Source organism: Pseudocercospora fijiensis, assembly GCF_000340215.1.
Source record: "Pseudocercospora fijiensis CIRAD86 unplaced genomic scaffold MYCFIscaffold_5, whole genome shotgun sequence".
Taxonomy (NCBI): domain Eukaryota; kingdom Fungi; phylum Ascomycota; class Dothideomycetes; order Mycosphaerellales; family Mycosphaerellaceae; genus Pseudocercospora; species Pseudocercospora fijiensis.
Window position 1 is genome coordinate 4,743,367 of NW_006921536.1, and position 22,417 is coordinate 4,765,783.

The 22,417-nt window shown below is 43.5% G+C and overlaps 3 protein-coding genes across 3 annotated transcripts; 1 reads left to right on the plus strand and 2 right to left on the minus strand.

Moving 5' to 3' along the window:
* Positions 1 to 891: 891 nt before the first annotated feature.
* MYCFIDRAFT_138437 (uncharacterized protein) lies at positions 892 to 2,685 on the minus strand (the record flags this gene model as incomplete). Its single annotated transcript, XM_007929576.1, has 1 exon — positions 892 to 2,685. The coding sequence occupies one exon, from the start codon at positions 2,683 to 2,685 to the stop codon at positions 892 to 894; it is 1,794 nt and encodes a 597-aa protein (XP_007927767.1).
* Positions 2,686 to 3,066: 381 nt separating this feature from the next.
* Positions 3,067 to 4,322, plus strand: MYCFIDRAFT_40272 (glycosyltransferase family 15 protein; the record flags this gene model as incomplete). Its single annotated transcript, XM_007928793.1, has 2 exons — positions 3,067 to 3,220; positions 3,271 to 4,322. 2 exons carry the CDS (start codon positions 3,067 to 3,069, stop codon positions 4,320 to 4,322), a joined length of 1,206 nt encoding a protein of 401 aa, XP_007926984.1.
* Positions 4,323 to 5,340: 1,018 nt separating this feature from the next.
* MYCFIDRAFT_175935 (uncharacterized protein) lies at positions 5,341 to 12,755 on the minus strand (the record flags this gene model as incomplete). Its single annotated transcript, XM_007929578.1, has 3 exons — positions 5,341 to 5,365; positions 5,399 to 5,791; positions 12,751 to 12,755. 3 exons carry the CDS (start codon positions 12,753 to 12,755, stop codon positions 5,341 to 5,343), a joined length of 423 nt encoding a protein of 140 aa, XP_007927769.1.
* Between the last annotated feature and the right edge of the window lie 9,662 nt (positions 12,756 to 22,417).

The following is a 22,417-nucleotide window of genomic DNA, read 5'->3' on the forward strand; positions in this document are numbered from 1 at the left end:
TCACGCCTTTCGTGCACGCTTGCGAAGTTGGGAATATATCCATACTCAACTGTCGCCTCTCAACTCTGCCAAGGCATGCCGACCCCCATTTTTACAATCTTTAACGACGAGTAGACAAGAAGGTTCACATGGCAAGAGTTCAAGTGCTGTGACTAGACTGATGGGTTGGTGACGCCGACTCGCATGCATGCCCATTGGAGTGTTTTTTTTTGTTCCGCTGCCCGGGCAGAAACATGGATGCTTGTGCAGATTTAAGCTTCGTGCATGGGACTGGCTCGTGCTCAGATCGTGAACCTCCCGCCATCATTCTCAGATCGAGTGCGTGAATCTCAATGGTTTCTATTTGCTAAATGCGGTTTGGTTGATTGTTTCGATAGCGGTGCTTGATGAGAGTCCTGGACTTAATTGACCCGTAAAGTGCCACGCATACCATCGCCGCCAGACTCACACACCCACCGACCCGCTCGCTCTCTACAGTGTACCACCTCAAACTCCATACCTGCCCAGCACTGAGCATTTGACAAGGACGCTTATGCCGCTCCATCGAGACAGAGTGAAAGACAAATTCCGCCTTCCGAAAAATTGGTATCGCTTTACGTCGCTTATTCTGGCTTCGGTCGATGTACCAATTTCTCTGCCTGGTCAGTCGATGCCTTCCATATTCACGCCGGAGATGGTGATGTACCAAGATCAAGGGTGCCAGTGAGAGGTAGAAGCGAGGCGAGGTCTAGCGGTATAATGCTAGAGAAGTGACCAGAAACCATGCGACAGCGCGAGATGCATAGTCCAGTGTAGATCTGACCCAGATGAGGTTGTGATTGCAATCCAGATGTTACTCAAGCGTAGCCAGCCAGAGATGGCCATAGTAATGTCAATGTAACCCGTCCAAACTCATCTCTTAATCCCAACCACGACCAAATTCCTCGGGCTGAATTTATAGTCAAACACCGGCTCGACCCAAGCTTCTCTAACTTCACTCTGCTCCTTGAGCCAAAGATATCGGTCAACAACGATCGCGGCTTCAATGACTCCAGCACTGAATGCCATCAAGCTCCACATCACACTCAAATTCTTCTTCCCTTCAGCGTAATCTTGAGCATACTTCTCAATCTCATAATCCGAAATATCGCCCATTTTCTCCTTGAAGACGTCTCCTCGGTCTGGATCATGGAACAATTTCGCCAAAGCTCCTCGGACGTACGTTGTGAAAGATTCGTAAGACGACTTTTTCAGGCTTCCTATTACAATCGGTGTGCCGCCACTGCTATGTCCGGCTGGTGATAGTCCGCCGACACATTCTGGCGTAGGTGGGCCGACAACTCCACGATCTAAGAAGATGCGTTGCAGTAAAGCTCGGTAGAAATGCCTTGTGAAGAAGCTCTCACTATCGATTGGTCCCCAATTGGAAGGTGCTTGGACGGCCATCATGCGAGAAGTGATGTTCAAACGGACTCCTTTGTCGCTCTCCGGACTCCTCTCGTCGTAGTATTGGCAGAATCGCTCACTCATTGGAAAGCCGTGTGGATCATTGGCTTCACCGGTCTTCGAAAGCCGAGGATGGTCGTGGGTGGTTGGGCGAAGTTCGGGGAGTTTGTAGGTTGCTGGACCGAGACGTTCGGTGACGAGATTATAGCAGCATCCTACCATTGAGACGGCGCGGACTTCTGAGTTGAGGAGAAGAGAGCGCAAGCCGTGATGGACGAGATTGCCACAGGAGTGAAGAGAAATTACCATGAGGTTCTTTGGAGAATTACTTTCTGGTATGCGATCGATCACATCTCTGAGATTGCCATCCTGAATCCGATGGTCGACGTATTGAATCTTCCCGGTTCCAGTCGTTGGAAGTTCGACAATTGGCGCTCTAGGCACGAAGCCTGCATTGTGCTCAGGTGGAGGCGTCGGGAGCTCAGCAGGAACGACTGGCCTTGGAGGCAAGTTGAGATGTTCGCCACCATCTCGGAAAGCTTTCTTATTGCGCATGATCTTCTTCTTCTCGACCAGTTTCGCAAGGACATCGAACTCTTTGGCTCGCTCTGCATTTTCTTGCCGACTCTCGATGGCAACGATGTTCCTGTTGTAAGGCTGACTTGCCAGTGCTCGGCCCAAATAGTTCTGGCCTGAGCCGAAGTCGACCAGATGAGATACTGGCTCGCGTGTAGATGCAGTAATGGAGGAGGCTAGATTGTTGATGTATGAAGCGAACAGACCAACCTCATGGACTTTCTTCACATTCATGCCCACCGATACATCCCTCGTGAGTCGCTGCGTTGGCTTCAAAACTCGATTACGAGAGCACTGGGAACTGTTCGGCTCTCTGCGCAGCAAATGCCGTCTCACATTTGCCATGTAGTCTAGGAGAGATGGGGGCGGATTACCATTGACATTTGCGATGTGATCTTCGGGATGCGCGGAGTTGTATATGGATATGTCGCTGCGAATCAGCAAGTTGACGATTTCAAAAGTGTCCTCTTGCTGTGCGAAGAAAGACGTCCAGTCTGGAGGCAGGGTTCTGTCGTACAGGCTCGGCTCGGTGGTGAAGAAGTCGAGAATGTGCACACCTCCGCAGAGCACTCTGAGAAGGTCATCGCCGCCAACGAAGCTCAGCAGTGAGTCTACATATTCATCTGTGCTGGCGAAGTCGTCCGAGTATGGAAGTGGTTGTTCTGGTCCAAGTCTGGCGTCCATTTGGGAGGATTACTCAGCCCGGTCCCGGTAGACACGATGCCAGCCTCATATTATATCGAGGTGGTGACTGTGTAGTAGTGAAGTTGTCCGGCGCAACAAAATTTGGCTGTCGGGTTGCACGAGACATTCTCTACGGCCGGCGAAATCACTGAAGAGTTAGAAGTGAGGCTGAAACTGAGTTTCGTTTCGGAGCGCCACCCGCGATCTCGCATAAGATCCCTGTCCTGTCCTTTGTCAAAAGGAGGCTTCGTCATCCTGGACTTTCGGCCTGCGACAGCTCTTTCACATTCACTTGTGCTTTTCACATGCTGCATGGAAGAGAAGAGGAGGCTAGCTGAGGCATATGCTCTAGAAGCGCAGCAAACGCGTACATCGTCCAAGATGGCGATGCCACGCCCAATCCGCTTTATGGCCCTGGCTACGCTGGCCCTGTTTGTGTTTTTGCTATACCACATTGTGAAAAGCCCGACAGTGATAACGGCGCCAGGAGGCAGAGAGAAGATGTCGGAAATGATCCGAGATCCCAACCTAGATCGTATGCGAAGCCTGAACGTGTTGAAAGGCAGCAGTCTAACAGTGTCTTAGCTACCGACGAACCACCTGAACCTTTGAACCGAGTGAAAGGCAACAACTACGATCCGGATAACCCGAACTCCGATCGCATCAACGCGACACTTCTCTCGCTGGTGCGAAACGAAGAGCTCGAGCACATTGTGGGTAGTATGCAGGAGCTGGAGCGCACGTGGAACCACAAATTCAACTACCCTTGGACTTTCTTCAACGATGTGCCGTTCACGGAAGAGTTCAAGCGCGCCGTGAGAGCGAACACGAAGGCCGAGGTCAGGTTTGAGGAGATTCCGAAAGAGCATTGGGAGATTCCTTCATGGATCAATATGGATCTCATGGAGGAAAGCGCGGCAATGCTTGAAGAGAAGAAGATCCAGTACGCCAGAATGAAGAGTTATCACCAGATGTGTCGATGGAATAGTGGCATGTTCTACAAACACCCTGCACTGAAGGATACGCAATACTACTGGCGCGTCGAGCCGCATGTCAACTTCTTCTGCGACGTCGACTACGATGTTTTCCGCTACATGCGCGACCACAACAAGACGTACGGATTCACCATCAACATCTACGACAATCCAGACACGATCAATACACTGTGGCCGGAGACTATCAAATTTCTAGCTGGCAACAACCAGTATCTGTCGAAGAACAACGCAATGGGATGGCTCACGGACAAAGAGCGACGCCCCGAGTGGAACATTAGGGCGAACGGATACTCGACCTGCCATTTCTGGTCGAATTTCGAGATTGCTGATATGAACTTCTGGCGATCAGAAGCTTACGAAAAGTACTTTGAGCATCTTGATCGTGCAGGTGGCTTCTTCTATGAGCGATGGGGCGACGCGCCCGTTCATTCCGTCGCTTTAGGACTGTTTGAGGACAGTAGCAAGATTCATTGGTTCAAGGATATCGGCTACAGGCATATCCCGTTCTTCAACTGCCCAAACAGCCCGAAATGCAAATGCAAACCGGGACAATTTTACGATGGCGAACCATTCCTGGCCAAAGAGGATTGCAGGCCAAGCTGGTTCAAGTATGTTGGTAATGAGTGGGCTAAGAAAGGCTGAGGCATGAATAAAGTTGTGCAGCGAGGAGTTTTGAGGAAGATGGGGAAGCGCATGGGAAGGACATATCCGACAGAAGCGTGGCATATTCAGGAATTAGCGTATGGCGTCTGGAGTTTGTGACGGTAAGCATGAGTGGTGCATGGATGGTGCACCGGTGGGATGCATTCGGAACGTCCTAGAGCGTGTATATCGAGAGAATTTAGGCTATCACGGCCTTGTCGTATCTTCGCCCACCTTCATGGTGATGCTGGAATACGCGCGCCAATCTTCTGATTCTGAGAAGGACAATGTTATAAGCTTGCCCAAATGGATAGAACACCGTCCTAGCAGCAAAGCTACCAAAGGAGGAGGCCGCGCAGTGCAGGATGGACCCAAGGCAGTACATGGCGATAGAGAAGATGAACACTCGGACGAGATCTTTCCAATTGATTGCCAAGATGAAATTCTCACTTTTCTGCATAGCTCTCGCAGCTACTTCTCATGCCTTGTCGGGGTCCAGTTCTACCAAGACTTTGTCAAGGCGGGAGAAGGGCAATCTGTCGTGCTACAGCGCCTTCAACATCTTTCACTTCAGCGCACTCTGCCCTACCACCAACTACAAAACAGGCGGCGATGGACGCAACGTCATGACGAAGCTCTATTTCGCCTTAAGAGCCACGACAGTCCCGGATGATACCGTTTACCAACCAGAGGAAAACATCGTCTGCACAGTCCCCAACGCAACTCCAAACATCACGGACAACATTGGCGCTGGGGTTAGCGATGGGCGTTTGGTATTGTGGTCTTCCGCCTTGCTTGATCCACGCTGTTCGTTAGATGTAACGATTCGTTGGCCAGGAGTAGGTTACATGATGCCGGAGAGCATTTGCAGTCTTGGTCCTTTGGTCCCAAGGATGCTTTTGTATATTGGTACTCCAGATACTGCTTCAGGGGTTATCAGCACTTGTCTTGGACGGCTAGTTTGGTGAATATCTGCCTCGAACGGCTCCGAGAACTAATCCGCGCCTTTACCACGACGCTACTCATCAGTGCAATCCCAATCACTCATTCACCCAATCAATCAATCAAATAAATACTCTCCCTCCCCAGCCTTCAACGTCCCCACACTCTCCCTCTCCGTCAACACCTGCATCTGACTAACAACAGGCTCCCCACCCCCAACAGGAACAAAAAACATCTCCGCCCTCGGCCTCCCAGCACCTCCCTCGTCCAAAACCTTCCAAATCTTCCCACACTCTCGCAAATCCCCTTCCAACCCCTCGATTTTCGCAACATCAATCGATCCCCGTAAAAATCCCCTCTGCTTCGGCAGCAAATCATTCAATCCCCGACTCGTATGATCAAACCAAAACATATACATAACCAAAGCCCTCCTCATCGCACTCCCGGTGGTACTCAATCCCAAACACCTCCCAAAACTCCTCCCATACTCATCATCCGTCCTCATCCCCAATTTTTCAAACAACCCCCTCATGCACAAATTCTGCAACTCCGCCACCCGTATATTGTAGTATTTAAAATAACGCGCTATATCGTCGGAGAGCCGAGTTTCAGTTTCTGCTAGTTGTTACTATAATTAGTTAGTAACCCGGCTTTCTTAGCACTCGCAGATCTCTACTACTATATCTAAATACCGTATTAACTATATTGTCGCATTTTTAATAGTATAAAGCTATCTAAGGTATTACTAATAGCGCGCCTGCTAGACGATTAACTTAATAAGATTAAGCGCTTCTTCGACGACGGCTCGCTATTTAATATCGCTATTTCTAAGGTCCTAAATATCGCTAGAAGGACTGTCGACAAGCTCTATAACAATTATAAGCTATTTAGTATATTCTATATTAGCGATTTAGCTAAATTAGGTCGCCCTCGAAGGCTCTTACTAATCTATAAAGATATATATATTTCCGGCTCTTATAAAGTCGCGTATAACTAATCTAGCTCTTACTATAGCGTATCTTTAAGTTCCTTATAGATCGACCGACGGTATATTAAGATAAGGTAATATAGTACCTATAGAACGAGTTTAGCGTAGTCGTAAGCTAACCGACGATTTCTCGAATACTAAAGGCTCGTAACTAGACGAGAAAGAAGGCCTTCCGTATCGCCTACGAGTAGAATAGCGAGTTACGCGATAACTTTAGAATATAGTAAATAGGTATATCTGCGGAAAGACTTATAACTGTCGACGAGAGCGCGTTAAATAAGCGTACTAGATAGCGGAAATATAGATACGGTCCTATTAACCGTCCGGTCTACGAAGAGGGCTCGATAGTACGTTCGAAGAGGTAGAGTATATTACCTACTATCGGCGTAAATAGATATCTTCGAGGTACGCTTATATACTAAGGTTCTATTACTAGCGCTATATTCGAGAGCTAGCTTAAGAATACGGTCTTGCTATAAATAGAGCCTAGTATAGTATTAGTAATAGATAACGCGTCGATCTACCGTACTAACAGCGTACGAGAACTATATCGATAAGTAGGTATCTACCTAAAGATACTACCGCCCTATTTACCTAACTTTAATCCTATCGAGTTGTCGTTCTCGTCGCTAAAGGCGTAGGTTAAGAAGAACATCTACGAGGCTAACTGCTTTATAGACTTCGGATAGTTTATAAGATACGTAGTAAACGAATTAAATATAGAAGACAATATAGAAGCGTAGTTTTAGAAAGTAGGTTAGAGATATTAATTATACTTAATCCTTTAGAGACTCGCTTTTACTAACGACTATCTCTAGCTTAGTAATACGGCTCTTTAAGTCTTCTATTTCTTGTCTTAATTCTTCTACTATAGCACGCGTAGTATTAGTAGCATAGTCCTTTATAATAGCTTTAATATGCTATAGATTAGGCAATACCGGCTATAGCGATAAGCTTCTCGAATAAGCTAACGACGGCGATATAGTAGAAGTATCGATATGCCCTTCTATATCTCTCGGCGGTAGTATAGTAACAATCTCCTCGTCGCCTTAAATATCCGCAATCTACTCGGAATTAGTTAAATCTATAAAGATACCTAATCGGCATACCTCTAATGCGCTACGGGTAGCTATTGTGATAGAAGAGCCTAGAATTTGGTAGTTTCGGAATTATTTTAATCGCTAGCGGCACCTCGAGACTATTTAAACTAGCGCCGTTAGTATATCGCTATATTCGTGTCGCGATAGAGCCGCGATCGAGTCGCAATCCGGAGCTGCCTCTATCTTAGGCTATTTTCGCTTTGTGCTCGTAACTTCCTTTATATTCTACGTATACCGGATCTCGGGTCTTCTTAATATAGTATAGTGTAGAAGGAAGAGCGAGCCTTAGCGAAGCGCCTAAAGACAAACTGTACTAATCGGGCGATTCCTTATTCGCAATACCTCCTTATAGAGTATATATAGATTTACAACTCAATACCTACTATAGATAGGGCTTAGCATATATAGAGGGGGTTCTATAGCATAGGAAGGCGCAACACATCGTAAATATTTTGAAATTAGTATCGTAAAAGTAAGATCTGTAGTCTATTCTAACTATACGGACAGTTTCGGCTTCGCGTTTGTTCTACGAATACCTATATTGCAATAGACAACAACTATCTTCTAGAACACTCTATCTATACGAGGAACCTTAGAAAGCAATGCTCTAATACCTCTAAGTGTCGCTTTGCCCGTATTTGCTATGCTTTACTTGTGCTCGCTACCTATCGGTACCTACCCTTAAAATAGCTATTTCGCTAATTTATCGAAACCTCGATACCTATACGGATACCTAGTAACTCAAAACTTCTCAGACACCTTTAAGACACATCCGCGATCGTGTTTAACGTTGTACGCTGCCGGATAATCTAGTATTTAGTGCCTCTATATCGCATCTAGTGTATTAGCTGCCCGATATATCCGCGATAGCGACACTCGAGCGCCGAGACCTACTGTTCTAAATAGTACGGACACCCGCTCCGCAGTCTTCGCTGCTTCTTAAAGTCGTATACACTACCGCTTAACAGACCCCGACTATTATATCTAATACTCGAAACCTAGTCTTCTAATATCTTCTATATCTACTATACTAACACTTCCGCTAATACTTCCGATAGTATATAATAGGCAACCGCAATACCTAACGCGCTCTCTAACCTCTCTACGCGCGATCGCGATAAGGCTAAGAAGGGCAGACTTAATATCGGCGATGCTAGCGCTAGCGCTAGAAATCGGCGTAAGAAGGAAGGCGATAAGTACTTCGTGCGCCTACCCGGTCGGCCTGTAATTAATCGAATAGAGCCTTAATAGACTATCGACCGCGAGCTAGAGATACTAGAACTTAACGAGGATAATAAAGCTAGTTAGGCGGCATACTTCGAATAGCGCTACGCTAATATAGACGAGTATAGCCTCGAGGAAGTATAGCTGCTTATATAGGATGCTAGTAGCAATTAATAGGCGATGCTATTCTATCGTCGCATTGTCGAGCATAGTCTGCGGCGTATATTAAAGCTAATGTATCCCTATCGCGAGCTATTACTAGAACCGACTAAGATACAGCTCGACTACGTCTATACTATTATCTTCGGGAGATAGGATATGTTGCTTTTAGCTCGTACTAGCGCTAGTAAAACGATTATCTTCTAGGCCTATACTATGCTTACTAGCTTTATTATATTACAGATCGTGCCGCTAACCCGCATCGCTAATAAGCAGAGCGAGGATATAGTGTAAGCTATCCGCTAGCTAGATCCGGATAAGTAGAATCTAATTAAGGTCTGCGTCCTTACTGCCTAGACTAAGGAGAAGGATCTAGGCATACTAGTAAACATTAAGGAAGGCCGATATTAGCATATTATCTGCAGTCCCGAGCAAGTAATAAGCGCTGATTTCTAGGAGGCCCTACGTAGTATTGCCGATCGCCTTAGCTTATAGGTATAGGATAAGGCGTATATGTATCTTAAGTAGAAGGACTTCCGCGGAGATTATAGTGTCCTTTACCTCCTTCGCTAGCTTATAATATAGGACACGACCATTCTCGCGTGCTCTACTATATTAACTAAGGAAACTAAGAAGTACCTCCTCGAGTATAGCCTCCGTCTATAGGGCAATAGCGCTTTCTAGACCTAGGTTATCTAGAGCACTATCGATCGCCCGGATACTAGATACATCTTGCAAGAAATCCCGAAGGGCTAGATAACAGGCTTCGATTACCTATACTTTGCGGTCTAGTATGCAATAGACAATAAGGGCTTAGCTATACTACAGAACATCTAGAAGACTATTATATTCATTAATAGTCGTAAGCAGATCGATAAGGCCCGAGTAACGATATGCTAGTAGCTCGTACTCTTAACTAATTACATTAACAAGAAGTCCCCGGCTAAGCAACACTCGCGGAAGTATACTTAGGATAGAGAGCTATTAGTACCTAGCGGAGACCGCACTATCTGTGTGCTCGGCATTATATCCTTCTATACGGCGTATATAGCTAATATCGATAAGGACAAGCGATATAAGGAGTTTAAGAAGCGAGAGTCTCAAATCCGCATCCTATTCGGCACTCTAGCAACTTCTACTAGGGTTAATGTACTAGATGTCGCCCTAGTAATCTAGATTAAGCTTCTAATTACTAAGGATATCGATAATCTAATATAGAAGTTTAGTCGAGCGGCTCGCATCCCTAGTATAGAAGCATTAGCAGTTATATTCGCGCTATACTAGCTCAATAATCTAGAAAAGCGTATAGTAGAGGGTTCTAAGTACCGCTCGATAATCCTACGATACCTAACAGCGCCTAGTGCTAATGCCGTTGTGCTCTATTAATTATAGGACTATATCCTAGTCCGACTATCCAACCTTCGATATACTACCGTTCCTAGTAAGGAGTTTAACGTTAATAAGGCTATCTTCGATACGTTTAGTTAGAAGGATAAAGGGGAAGATAAGGACACTATTGTAGCCGCTTAGTAGTAAGCAGTTACTATACTACCTCGTCCTTTTTAGTCTATAGGCAATCCTTTTAATAACGCTATCGCAAAAGCGATCGCTAAGAACGCTACTAAGAAGCCCTAGTCTAATAAGGAGATCGGCTAGCGCAATAATACCCTAGACATCTAGCTATAGTTATAGAACATGCGCTACTACCCTAACCTAGCGTATCGCCGTTGCTTTCGCAGTATAATCTTAGAGATCTATAGCGAATACGAGTGTATATATCCTGTCGACAAGGTCGTAGTAGGTACCGCCGATTGTTGTAGTATATACAATCTAGATCTTCTAAATCGGCTAGTCTAGGAGGGCTACACTGCTCTACTAGTGCTAAAGGTACTAACAGCCCCTGCTACTAGATTAACTTAGCACTACGCCCTATTATATCTCGAGACCTTTATCTCTAACATTGTAGAGTCAATCTTTCTAGATTAATACGACAATCGCCTATTTAGAGTAATCCTATCCGCATTTATAGTACCGGAGCCTACCCTATAGAATCTCTACAATGTCTTTAACTAGAAGTACGGCCGTACGGACAATACCTTCCGAAGCTACACTTCTTTTTACGGCTAGGATTACGACGCTCCTATTAAGGAAACAGATATCGAAGAGCGGGCTATAGAGTTCTATACGTAGTATTAAGCCGATAAAGCGAACAACTATCGAGAGATCCCTATAGAAGCGCTTCTCCTAGAGATAAACCGCATTATCTATAGTGTCTTTGCTAAATACGAGGTCTTCGCTATAGAGAAGAAGAAGAAGGAGGACGACAATAAGAAGGCAAAGGAGGCTGCTACTACGGCCGCCGGTGCCGCGCCTCGGCCTATACAACCTACCGCTTAGCCTACTAACTAATAGTAGCGCCGTAACTAGTTGTAGAAGAATACCTAGAATTCTGCTCGCTCTACTATCGAGGCTCGTAAGAAGATAGTAGCGAAGAACACTAGAGGTCGAGCTATATAGGATCTAGATTACGAGGAGACTACGCGTCGCCGAGTAGAAGGTAGTAGTAGCTAAGTAGGAGGTAGTAATAGTAGATCAAGCCGTCGCTTAGGTCGTACTCGTACGCTATCGGCTTAAGAGAGAGAGCGTAGGCGTAAGGCTAGCTAGTAGGAAGGTAACGATATAGAAGACTTGCTAATGTTTAGTATATAATATTCTGCGAGAGCATGCCTAGTTTAGCTGCTTCTGCGAGAGCTAGCGTATAATGCCTAGTTTAGCTGCTTCTACGAGAGCTAGCGCTAGAATTAGCGCTAGAATTGGAATTAGCGCTAGAATAGCGCTAGAATTGGCACTAGAATTAGCACTAGAAATAGCACTAGAATTGGCGCTAGAGATAGTACTAGAATTGGCGCTAGAGATAGTACTAGAATTGGCATTCAATAAGGTCCTTCCTTACTACCCTTCTATTATGTCCTTATAAGCTCGCTAAGTCCTTGTCCTATCCCCGGAAAAGTGAGCCGTAATACTACGCTCGATCGCAGGTTGTATACTATACTATCTTCTAGATCGGATAGGTTATATACTGTAATATTGGCGTGCAATGTGTGATGCCTAGTTTAGCTGCTTCTGCGAGAGCTAGCGTATAGTAGTGCCTAGTTTAGCTGCTTCTACGAGAGCTAGCGTATAATGCCTAGTTTAGCTGCTTCTACGAGAGCCGGCGTGTAATATAGGATGCCTAGTTAAGCTGCTTCTACGAGAGCTAGCGTGTAATGTATAGTGAAATGGCGCTAGAATTAGCAATAGAGATAGTGCTAGAGATAGCACTAGGATAGCACTAGATAGTACTAGAATTAGCATTTAATAAGGTCCTTCCTAAATACCCTTCTATTATGTCCTTGTAAGCTCGCTAAGTAGGCTCTTCTATCGTATCTTTTACGATAAGGGTTTGTAGATAGTCGTAGGTGTCGATAGTATGTAAGAGCTAGGCGAGAAGCGTAAATTCGAGGAAGCGACAAGGATGCCGAGTCCCGCTAAGACCCCGGATTTAGTATAGCAGAGCGCTTAATTAGTAGGATTAAACGTTATAGCTGCTTCCTTCCGCGCATTTACAATACCGACTTTTACGACTTTTACAACAGTATTACTAGTATAGCGAGATACGTCGATTTAGCGCGTTTCTAGCAAATAGCGCTAACAAAAGTGTCTAACACGATAACGACGGCCGCCTTAGGTACTAAGAACCGCCTCCGAAACCCGAGAAGTTACTAATACTAGCGAGAAGTTACTAGCGAGAAGTTACTAGCGAGAAGTTACTAGCGAGAAGTTACTAGCGAGAAGTTACTAGCGAGAAGTTACTAGCGAGAAGTTACTAGCGAGACTAGTACTAGCGAGACTAGCACTAGCGAGACTAGCACTAGCGAGACTAGCACTAGCGAGACTAGCACTAGCGAGACTAGCACTAGCGAGACTAGCACTAGCGAGACTAGCACTAGCGAGACTAGTACTATACTTATTGCACCGCATACTCTTACAGGCACTACAATATATACGGCAAGGATAGATACGCGAGGCGATAACGTATATCGAGCGTAAGCACTCTTCGAGAAGCTATAATAGCCCTCTTACGTTAACGCCCTCCTTTGCTTAAATCTTAGTTACGATCTACTAGAAGGACTAGCTACTATGCAAGACAGTATAGATAAGAGCAATTGCGTCTAGGGATCTGTTTAACTAGCGGCACTAAGCGGCTATAGAAGCATACGCCCCGAAATATACTAGAATTACATATAGCCTATTTGCTACGGGTACGCGTAATAAGTACAAGTACATATACGCGCATGCGCAGCAATTAGCGCATTCTATTACTAACTATAGCACGCATAACCGAAGACAAGGTATATAGGACGGGACTTATTAAGCGAAACATAACAGCCTATTCGCTAAAGCGATACCTATTAGTACCTAGACAATAATAGATGTAACGCGCCCTTAGTATTAGAGACACCGTAGAAGAGGTTATCGAGCGCGTTATAGTTGTATAGCAATGTCGATGCGCTTACTAGAACAAAAGGAGGCGTACTATAGTCGGATAACAGTCTTAATACGCTTTCGGATCGGTGCGTACTGTAGTCGAATAGCAGTCTTAATACGCAAAGGGCTGCAGTTGTATAGTAGAGACTAAGCGCCTTCGGGCTTAAGTATACTAGAGGCCCTTACGCAACGACTAAGGTTATTATAACTAATAGTCCTAACGAAGGCGTTACGCCGACTTAACTAGATATACGTATGTTATCCTGTAAAGAATCCGAACGTAGGAAGCCTGTAGCCGCTACTTAAGGTGTACCTTACTAAAGAGTTTTTACCGAGTTAGGCCTATAGCAATACTACGAACCTATCCTATCCACTTAGTAGGAGAGTCGCTATCGAGCCGCTACTTAAGGTATACCTTACTAAAGAGTTTTTACCGAGTTAGACCGTTAGCCGCATTATAGGTATACCTTACTAAAGAGTTTTTACCTCCGCTAATCTATCTAAGACCTCTACAGTTTGTACTGCGATGTTCTAACAATAACTATACTCTTTCGGTTAAATACGCAGTCGACGCCCGCTAAAGCTATAGTATACCTACTCGCTAGGAGAGTCGCCTTCGTAACGTCTTACGTCGACAAAGCCTATCGGAGACTAAAAGGACTAAACAAACCACCTACCGAGGAACCTTAACTAACTTAAGCGGTTCTATTAGTAGCAAGCCGCAGGACTAGTTAGGAGATAGTATTAATCGCTATAGAGCTACCTATATGCGACAAAGAGGTATCGATACTGTTATATACGCCGACAGCTAGTATATTGCTAGGGGTATTAGTGTGTTAGTATATATAGAAGAAGAAGAAGAAGAAGAAGTTAAACTAGGAAGCGTAGGTCTAAATTGGCGTATCGTAGGTAAGGTTTGCCTCTACTAATAGGATTGCGCTATTTAGCTACAATAGTAAGGCAATAATAATAGCTATACATTATCGCACTTTTAACGTAACGTAATAGCCGCCGACTGCTGCTAGTTAAATGCCTAAGGCTAGAATTGCTAGCGACTAGAGGCATAGGCAAGGACTTCGCATTAGGCTATAGCTAGTTTGAAAAGCTCTTCGGTACGACGAGGCACGTACTCTAGTCTACTAGGCGCGCACTCTAGTCTACTGCTACTACTTCGCTACTATACGATTAGTGTTTTAGTAGCAGACTAGACCGAAGGCCGAAGGAAGCAGAATGTATTCTTAATCTACTAATCTATACTCGCCGTCAATAGTTCTAATGCCTTCCTTTAGTATAGTGTCCTATGCGAATTCGTCCCTCCTACCTATATTTAAGGACCGCTAGTTAGATCTACTACATCTAGGTCTAAGTTAGCGAAGCCCTTAGCATCGACATATAGCTAGTATAGATTAGCAGTAGTATTATTAACGATTCCTACCTCGACTAGACCGCGCTAAGCACTGCTATTAATACGCTCTCTCGCATTAGCGCTATCGATGTCGTCGACACTATTAGCTACGGTATTAGGAGCGTTACGAGTTACGCTATTTAGTAGACGCTAATTAATGCTATTAAGCTACTCGCATATACTAGGGATTAGGCCTGTACTAATCTGCTAAATGTCGTCGGAGATAGGGCGTAGATCTATCGGTGTCTCGGTTAGATTATTAAAGTTAGCGTCGTAATCGTAAGGATCGGGCAATATAGCTCCCTCCTAGTACTTCTTAATCGCTCTAGCCTATATCTGCTTAGCGGTATCCTTCTCGGTATAGTACCTAGTGCTCTTTAGCCTAATGCCCTCGAACAAGCCGCGCACTGCCTACGATGCCTCTCGGTTCTGCGAGATTAGCTCTATTATAGTAGAGACATTATAAGTTGAGTTGCTACGAGCCTAGATATCGAGCTTGTAATCCTTATTGTATAGCTTAAGCATCTTATTAGTAGTAACACCCTTGCTATTGCCGAGATTAACGATAGCTAAATCTAGGATTGCCTCCTATAGGACAGTATTAGATATATTTAGTAGCTAAGACAGGTTAACTATCTTACGGCTATAGTTGAGCTATCGGGCACCGAAGAAGTTTGGAATTAGATGCTCGACTATACGGCGTAGGTGTCCGAGGTCTATCTTGCGGATAGCGATATATACGGTTAGGAAGTTCTTAATCTCCTATAGTAGTCGGGCTATCGTAGTATACGATAGATCCTCTATCTCGCTCTTAGCATTTAGCCTAGTCTAAGCAGCTTGCGTAAAGAGCTTAGTATAAATGGCCTCTATAATGTCGATATACTACGTAGGTGTAAGATAATCCTTAATTAGAGCCTTTACTGCCTCGATACGGTTTATACCTACGAATTAAGACGTACCGAAGTTGAATCCGAGCTGTTTATCGGCCTCCTAAAGGAACTGCATACTGATATATATGCGATATGCTACGAATACTACCTATCGAGCGATATAGTACTCTGCCTTAACACTACTAAAGCGGCGGATAGTCTAGTATTCGGCGATGTCCTTAAGAGTGTAAGCTAGATGCTTGCCTACCTTATTAGTGTCGTAGTAGGTTCGTAGAGGAGTATAGTAGGCATTTATCTCGATGTAGAAGAATGCTAGTATACCGACAATAAAGTCCTTCTTATCGTAGGAGCGCGTGCTCTTAACACTACCGAGCTTAATACTACGAATGCGATCGATAGTTATTTAGTCTCCGATAACGATAATAAGCTAATCCTAGAACGCCTTATTATCCGGATCGAGCTTTAAGAACTTCTCGAAGATGTCGTTATATACCTAGTAGGTATCTTCAATCGAGGCCTTATTATAGTCAGATACGGGCAAAGAGATTACAAGGGTCTTGCTATCCCTCTTGTTCTTAATCTAGATCGTACGCTATAGGAGTCGCTTAGTTAGACTACTACCGCGAGTACGATCGTCTGTATTAGGACCCTTAAACTCGTATTCCTCGAACAGCTACTAGAGCTTACTACCGGTAAGGAAACCTATAGCCTAGTCGATATAATATAACGAGGTCGCCTTCTTATACTTATCGCTACAGATCTTACGTAAGATAATCCGTAGATTCATCTTCTTATTAAGCTTTAGCATATACTTCTTTAGGCCCTTCTAGATAGCTTGATGCCTAGTAATATACGAGGTCGTTATATTGCGCTGCTTAGTATTGCTACTAGTCGTCTAGATAGCCTTCCGGTTCTCCTAGACACAGAAGTTGTCGTATACGATTACATATCTACCCTTAATAAACATCTTAACTGCCCGTTCTCGGTTAGTATAAGTAGTCTTCCTCGCTAGCCGCTATAGTATACGATAGGTAGGATAAAGACCTATCGCACTAAGGATATCGACGACTCGTCGCTTAATACTACTAGTATATAGGAATAGCCTAAAGGACTTACTAAACTAGGACGCCTTCTTTAATAAAATCGATCGAGTAACGATCTACGTAATCGTAGCGATACGCTTCTTCTAGCGGCTAAATTTGTCTCGGATACTAGGTTGATCTTCCTTAGCGATATCTTTAGCGGTATAGCGCTTATTAGGAAGCAAACCCTATAGGATACTATACTAAGTTAGCGCTATATCTTTAATAACTTTGTCTATCTTACTTAGCTTCTCTTATCTATCGATAGTAGAGTCCGGATCGTACTAGTTGAAGAATTTCTTACTAACGAGCCTCTTTAACTTAGAACGGAGCCTACGAGTACTTACGAGACCCTCGAATAAGAAGACATCGATAATCTTATCGATACGACGGCGCTATGTCTTTGTTCCTAGATCTCCTACCTGCATTAAGAGTAGCTTTAGCGTAGTAAGGTACTCGTGGTTTAGCAGGTCTATAATATTAGTATACTTCTACGGTAGAGTCTTTAGACTCTTACGCTTCTTCTTCTTCTTCTTAGCTACTAAACTAGCTAGAAACTAGCGCTTCCGAGCGGTGCTAGGGCGAGCAGCACCGACAATCTAAGGCTCGACATTATTATTATTATCTAAGAAGTCTCCTTTATCTTCTAGTCGAAAGAACTAGCCACCTTTAGCACTAGCGGCTTTAGCTTCGACCTTATTATCGCTTATCTTATTATCCTAATCCTTAGTCTCGTAATTATCTTTATCTGTTTCCTCCTCTTCTTCCTCGACAATAGGTAGCGCGACGTTAGCGCGTAGACCTACACGGCGCTCTTAGCGGGTTAGAACAACTAGAGCTAGCGCTGTCGGAAGGCCGTATTCTGCTGCTATATCTTTAAGCTAGTAGACCTACACGGCGCTCTTAGCGGGTTAGAACAACTAGAGCTAGCGCTGTCGGAAGGCCGTATTCTGCTGCTATATCTTTAAGCTAGTCTAATAGCAACGCTAAAAGCTCGCTCGTCTAGTAAGGGCTATATTCTACGAGGCTATGTTCTGCTACTATGTCTGCAAGCTAGTCTAATAGTAGCGCTAAGCCGAGCTCGCTCGTATCGAATGTATTATATTGCTATAGTAGTACAGGCAAGCTAGAAGGCTCTGTTAGTAGCGGCTTATCGTCTATATCGGCTATAATAGTATCGCTATCGTCCGACATTGTCGCTAGATTAAATACTAGATTGTTGCGACTAGGTTAAATACTAGGTTGAATGCTAGGTTAAATGCTAGGTTAAATGCTAGATTGTTGCGACTAGATTAATAGCGACGGCGTCGAAGGAATAGATTGCAATAGAAGCGACTAGTGCCCGCGAGCGGCGCGTCTAACTGCAGCAAACACATAAAGACGCACGGACTAGAAACATATATAAAGTCGACAAAGCTAAGTCTTAGTACGCAGCTTAGAGTAACCTCCGCTCTCTAGATATAATACAACACTACATTGTCGCATATATATATGCTAAACGGGGATTATTATAAAATTGGTAGCACTAGGGCCTCTAAGTGTTTGTATATCGATTAGGCGATGTTTCAAAATAGGTGTTTTTAGTAAGACTGAGTCTGTTACTAAAGCCGGCTTTTAGCTAGGCAGTGCCCTCGGCTTATAGACTATAATACAACAACCTAACGTCGCATTGATATGATTTTTAGGTAGAATGAAATCCGATTGCCTACTCTACGTCCTTATTACAAAATATTAATGTATATCGCGTTGTGTACAATATCGCAAATTAGGGATCTTAGATCTAGCCCGATCGGTACTTTTACTATCAGACCCTTGCTACGTAAGGGGTTTATAAATAAACCGGTAGCTCGTGCGCTCTTAGCAAGGGTCTAATAGGAGATAGATCCGGAGAGTACCCGCTTATAAAGCCCGAATCTATAACGACTAATAGGGCATTACTACAATACTACTATAATACTTCTATATTATCTCTTCGGTAGGAAACAACACTATCGATATCGCTAAACAACCTCCCGTCGTCCGTCCTAAAAAACATATAGTCGCTACAAAGACACAGCGCTAGCAATACACTAGAAGTTCGCGACTTTACAGCGCTTACTCTACGCCGAGACAGCCGAAATTTCGGCTTCCGCTCGGCGGTTTAGCCTATAGGTCCGGATTTAAAGAGCTAAATTTAACGACTTTAACTCGATACTAGCGCAATACTATAACGCATTGTTTTTTATTCTTATAAGTATAGAGAGCCGAGACTATATCTATCTAATATACCTCTAATTTATACTATACAAAAATACGTAGCATTAGCAGAATAATAAGCGACAATAGTTAAGCTAAAGTTTAGCTATTAAACCGCCGACCTATAACCGGAAATCTACCCCTAACCTCGCTTCTATATAGACTATACTAAAACAGCGCTTCTATAGCTAACGATAGAATAGGCCGTCGGACGACTTATCGATACGATTAAGACGCTACTTACGGACTTAGATAACTATATATCGCTTTACTGTATTAATAAAGCGATCGTATTGCCCTTCTTTAAGTCTAGTATTAACCTAACGCTTTAATTTAACCCTCCTTAGCTGCTTAAGTAAGAAGTTACCCTCTTTAGCGAAGATACGCTTAATATTAGATATATCTACGTATCTCTCGCTCTAGCTGCTACTTAATTCTTTACGCAACTAGCTAAAGAAGCTTATTAATTCTATATCCGCCGTATACGATTAATAAGAAGCGATTAAGCCTAGAATTAGACTTAATAGCAGTCTAACAGTTAGACTAGAAGCCGCTAGCGGACTAGACCTACGCTTCCGCGGAGCCGGCTATAGCTCCCTATAGTAGTTATAGATTACTATAGGGGTTATAGAGCTAATAGCGGCTATTCTAGTTGTCCGTAGAGTCTTAAACGGATTAATAAGCTGTCTACCTCTGTTCTTCTGTATCTTTAATACTAGTACGGAGCCTAGATTGTTAATCGATAGGCGACTATCTCTTATACCTCTAACCTATCGAGAGGCAATCTTAGGGTAGATCTTATAGTAATCTTCCGCTCTATCCGGACCGCTAAACTAGTATAAACTACCCTTATTCTAGTAGTATCTGTTCTTATACGGCTATCGCTTTACTAACTCGTATCGTTAATCGGGTGTTAAGCTAACTAAAGCGGCATTATTATCGTTAGCTTTAGCTTCCGAGCTATTAGATTAACCCTTAACTTTAGCCTAGCTCGTACGTAGAGCGTCTAGTTGTTACTAAGTAGCTATTATACGAGGTCTAGTTTGCCGGTTACGACGGCTCTACGAGGCTCTACCTATACTACGGACCGGCGGCTCTTTAATAGTTACTATCTTACGGCGCTTAACTAATAACTTAAAGTCTAATCTAAGGCCCTTCTTGCCTTAAGAATACTAAGAATATAGTATATCGTACGTACGTTAGAAATTGCCCTTCTTAATACTAGTACTACGGAAGTAGTATTTACTTTTAATCTTGTCCGCTAAGGCTACTATCTCTAAGCTAGCTAACTTCTAGTCGTCGTCGTTAGAGCTAGTTACGAGCTAGTTAGCGTACTAGTCGTAGACATCTTCGCTATAGGACTAGCCGTTATCGGTTATCTCGCGAGGATAGTACTTAGTCGATAGTAGTAACCGTAGATTAGCTAGATTAACTATTATCTACTATAATACGTATTCGAAGACCTCTCGTAGAGTCTCGCTCTTATTCTATAGCTTTATCTTCTTCTTTAGCTAATATATTATCGTTATTATCTACTCCGGAAGGCTGCGTTTGCTACGTTTACTACGTCTTAGCTAGTAACTCGTCGTCCGTTAGTTCTTTATTTAACTTAGTAGTCGGCTCTCGGCGTAGCCTCTTAGTAGCTCGATTAACATTAGCGGCTAGTTGTTATATAGTAAGGGCTTCCTTCTTCTTCGAAGAAGGCTTCTACGCTCGCTTAGAAGCTCTTAGTATAGCGACGGCTCGTTAATAGCTTCCGAATTAGCCTCGTTCTTAACCTAGATCGTTACTAGAGGACCTAAGTAGATAGAGGTAAGAAAGGCTTTCGTTCCGTACCTAGATTGCTACTAATTTTATATAGTGCGAGTAGGTCTACGGAAAAACCGAGGGTACGTAGAAGTTCCGAGGTCTCTATAGTATAGCGTATCATTCTATATAATGTTAGAATAACCCGAAAACAAGTGCTAGGACTAACCGAATCGGGCGAAACGAGAACGAGGAGAACGCGGGGAAATCACGTGCGGGAACTTCAAAATTCGCGGCTACTCCCGGGCCTCGCGGCCGCCTCGCGAACGGGTATAGATCGTCTTCCTTACGGGGAAATCACGTGCGGGAACTTCAAAATTCGCGGCTACTCCCGGGCCTCGCGGCCGCCTCGCGAACGGGTATAGATCGTCTTCCTTACGTAAGCGCAATGTGTTTATATAGCTCGAAGAGCTATAAGCAAAGGCCGAAGAGCTATAAGTAAAGGCTAAGGCGACGAGCCTAATCTAAAACGCCTAAAGTAATTTTAATCTAAAATACTTACAGGAATTCTAATTTAGAATACTTATAATACTAAGTACTATTTAGAACGCGTATAGTAACTCTAATCGGGAGCGCTAATAGTTAGTACTACTATCTATAACGCTTATACTAAGTTTTATTTAGAATACGCTATATAGTAATTCTAATCCGAAACGTATATACTAAGTCCTATCCGGAACGCGTATAGTAAGTACTATCCGGAACGCGTATAGTAAGTACTATCCGGAACGCGTATAGAAAGTCTAATTCGGAACGCTAATAGTAAGTACTATTAAGAACGCTTATAGTAAGTAGTACTATCTAAAATACCTATAGTAAGCACTATTCAGAATACTTATAGCAAGTTATATCCGAAACGGTTATAGTAAATACTACTAAAAACGTTTATAGCAAGTACCCTATATAACGCCTACTACGAGTACCCTATAAAATGCCTATAGCGAGTACTCTATAGAATATCTATAGCGAGTAGTACTATCCGGAACGCGTAGGATAAGCCTTATTTTAAACGCTTAGTATAGTTAGTTTTATATAGACCGGAACGTTTCGAACTGTTTATAGTAAGTACCTTATATAACGCCTACTACGAGTACCTTATAAAACGCCTATAGTAAGCACTCTATAGAATATCTATAGCGAGTAGTACTATCCGGAACGCGTAGGATAAGCCTTATTTTAAACGCTTAGTATAGTTAGTCCTATATAAACCGGAACGTATATAGCAAGTCTAATCCGAAACGCTTATAGAAAGTCTTATCCGGAATATAAAAAGTAAGTCTAAGTCTAATTCGAAACGAAATGCTTTTATTAAGTACTATCCGGAAGGCCTATAGCGACGTAACGCTTATAGCAAATACTATCTAAAACGCCTATAGTTAAACTATCCTAAATAGCATTCGAACTGTTTATAGCGAGTACCCTATATAACGCCTACTACGAGTACTCTATAAAACGCATATAGCGAGTCCTCTATAGTATACCTATAGCGAGCAGTACTATCCGGAACGCGTAGGATAAGCCTTATTTTAAACGCTTAGTATAGTTAGTCCTATATAAACCGGAACGCGTATACTAAGTCTAATCCAAAACGCTTATAGAAAATCTTATCCGGAATATATAAAGTAAGTCTAAGTCTAATCTAAAACTAAATACTTATATTAACTACTACGAACTATTTATAGCGAGTACCCTGTATAGCGCCTACTACGAGTACCCTATAAACGCCTATAGCGACTA